Source organism: Sebastes umbrosus, chromosome 13 (assembly GCF_015220745.1).
Source record: "Sebastes umbrosus isolate fSebUmb1 chromosome 13, fSebUmb1.pri, whole genome shotgun sequence".
Lineage (NCBI taxonomy): Eukaryota > Metazoa > Chordata > Actinopteri > Perciformes > Sebastidae > Sebastes > Sebastes umbrosus.
The window spans coordinates 26985624-26987674 of record NC_051281.1 but is presented as its reverse complement, the minus strand read 5'-3'; the positions used below and the strand labels follow the sequence as shown (position 1 = coordinate 26987674).

At 44.7% G+C, this 2051-nt stretch overlaps 1 protein-coding gene across 2 annotated transcripts; it reads left to right on the top strand.

Moving 5' to 3' along the window:
- Positions 1-223: 223 nt before the first annotated feature.
- On the top strand, positions 224-1646 carry LOC119499804. Of its 2 annotated transcripts, none has more exons than XM_037788994.1 (3): positions 224-367; positions 499-789; positions 1284-1646. In XM_037788994.1, the coding sequence occupies exons 1-3, from the start codon at positions 313-315 to the stop codon at positions 1640-1642; spliced, it is 705 nt and encodes a 234-aa protein (XP_037644922.1). In that variant the 5' UTR covers positions 224-312; the 3' UTR covers positions 1643-1646. The 2 variants fall into 2 exon arrangements, with proteins under 2 accessions (XP_037644922.1, XP_037644921.1); XM_037788993.1 differs by having other exon boundaries at positions 499-858.
- The last annotated feature ends 405 nt before the right edge of the window (positions 1647-2051 follow it).

Sequence of the window (2051 nt, the reverse complement as noted above, 5' to 3'; positions counted from 1 at the left end):
TGAGATGACTGGCACTGCATGGAGTCAACAAGAGAGGTGTCTGCTGGAGTGGATCCACTTAGGTTCACTCTTATGGACTCATTTAAATGTTCATCTGTCAGTCTGGTTCTGAACTTTGAAGATTTCATGACATTCAAGACAGCCAGCTGGGCCGTATCGCTTTTTTTTAACCTTGTGCTCGCGACTCAGAAACGAGTCGCGAGCTACTGGTCGCTCGTGAGCGACGTGTTGGAGACCCCCGCTGTAGATTGTCTCTGTTCTACCTGTAACAACTGAACTTGTATCTGATGTGTTTCTGTCTCCTCTCACAGGATGAAGATGATCTGCAGCATCCTGCTGCTCCTCAGTCTGACCTCCTGTGTCTCTGGTTAGTTTACCTTCACTTTATTATCCACAAACACTAAATACACATTCAGACAAACATCTCTAGATGGAGTTTGACATGTTAAAGTTGTCAGTTTGTCTGCTGCTCACTTTCCCTCTCTGTCTCCTCTACAGGATCATTTGTAGTGAATGTGACACAGACCTCCTATCAGGCAGAGGAGAACCACAACATCACACTGGAGTGGATGTTCACAACCAGAACCCACAGTTCCCCCAACTCACTTTATATCTACTGTGAACTGTTAGCTGATCTCAAACCCTTAGTCCTGTTTCATCTCTATGAAGGTGTTGAGCTCCCAGAGTCTCAGGATGAACAGTTTACAGGACGAGTCCGGTGTGACAAAGACGTCCTCAGAGACGGACGAATCAGACTTCACATGTCCAGACTCAGGATTAATGACTCTGGTCGGTACACGTGTGACGTGCACACAGCTTATGGTGGGAGCTCTAAGATATGTCAACTCAATGTCACAGGTGAGTTGATTCAGTAGAACTCAGTAAGTAAAACCAGACTAAGAGTCTACAGCCCTGCTAGTGCTAAACACATCTTAGTTTAGCATGTTAGCATGCTGCAGTCACGACTGGCACAGAGCCTGGAGGGCAAAACACTGTTCCAACATGGCGGCTAACACTGGGAACTCCATAGAGAGGTGAAGTCCCTCCTCTTCTAGTGGACCACCATGGGACCTTATTTCTGAAAAAATATGAACGCTAGTCAACGGAGAGAGATCAATCATTTTTTGATCCTGTTTGAATCGTACCATGAATCACACACATGATGTTTGTCAATTTAAAACATAATGTTTGAAGTCCAGAAAGTCTCAGTTTGTCGTCGTATCATTTTAGTTTAGTGTGAAACTTCAGACAATGAGCCACATTTTATTTTCTGTCCTTTACAGCAGCTGCTGATGAGCCCAAACCTCTGAGACCAACAATGAGACCACAACCAGAGAGACCAACAATGAGACCACAACCAGAGAGTCGGGGAAGGATCGGCCTCTACGTTGGACTGACAGCAGCTCTACTGGTTCTCTGTGCTGGACTCTGCTTTGCCTTCTGTCTTTCTTTTACTAAATCTACTGATAATAGAGGAAACATCGATACAGCCGTACAGACGTTGAGTTTTTTAGAGAAACAACCCATCATGGCTAACCAAGCAACAACCTCCGGTGCTAAGATAAGGTCGTGTCTAGAAGGTAACCCCCAAGCTGCGAAAATGTATGAAAACTCTTGCGGCACTCGCTGCCCGACAACCTAACCTAACCTCAACCATCCAACGTCAGTGCCTAACCTCAACCAAGAGGTCAATTTCTTTATAATTTCTTTATAACAGACCGTTGCTATGTGTAACAGACCGTTGCTATGGGCGTAGTTCGGATGTCGGACTTTGCAGGATCGTTTTTGTGTCAAATTATTGATTTCTTCATTAAGTAGCCGTGTAATAAGAAGGATAATGTACAGCTAGCGGGTCACTGGTGTAAAAGAATCCCCTTCAGGGCGATGAGAGACCCCTCCGCTTCGTGTTATTTACAGCAGAAATAACTAATGTCAGGGTAAATGATCCTTCCATCCTCCCAGATGTTTGATGTCAAACAGTATATAATGTGATGGTTTTGGTAAATGACAGATACCATCACCTCAGAAGTTGTGCTGAGACAAGACGTCTA

Coding starts and splice junctions, on each gene's coding strand:
- LOC119499804 (XM_037788993.1), top strand. CDS start 313: ATGAAGATGATCTGCAGCATCCTGCTGCTCCTCAGTCTGACCTCCTGT. Junction 368..498: donor TCTGACCTCCTGTGTCTCTG/GTTAGTTTACCT, acceptor TCTCCTCTACAG/GATCATTTGTAGTGAATGTG. Junction 859..1,283: donor ATGTCAACTCAATGTCACAG/GTGAGTTGATTC, acceptor TGTCCTTTACAG/CAGCTGCTGATGAGCCCAAA.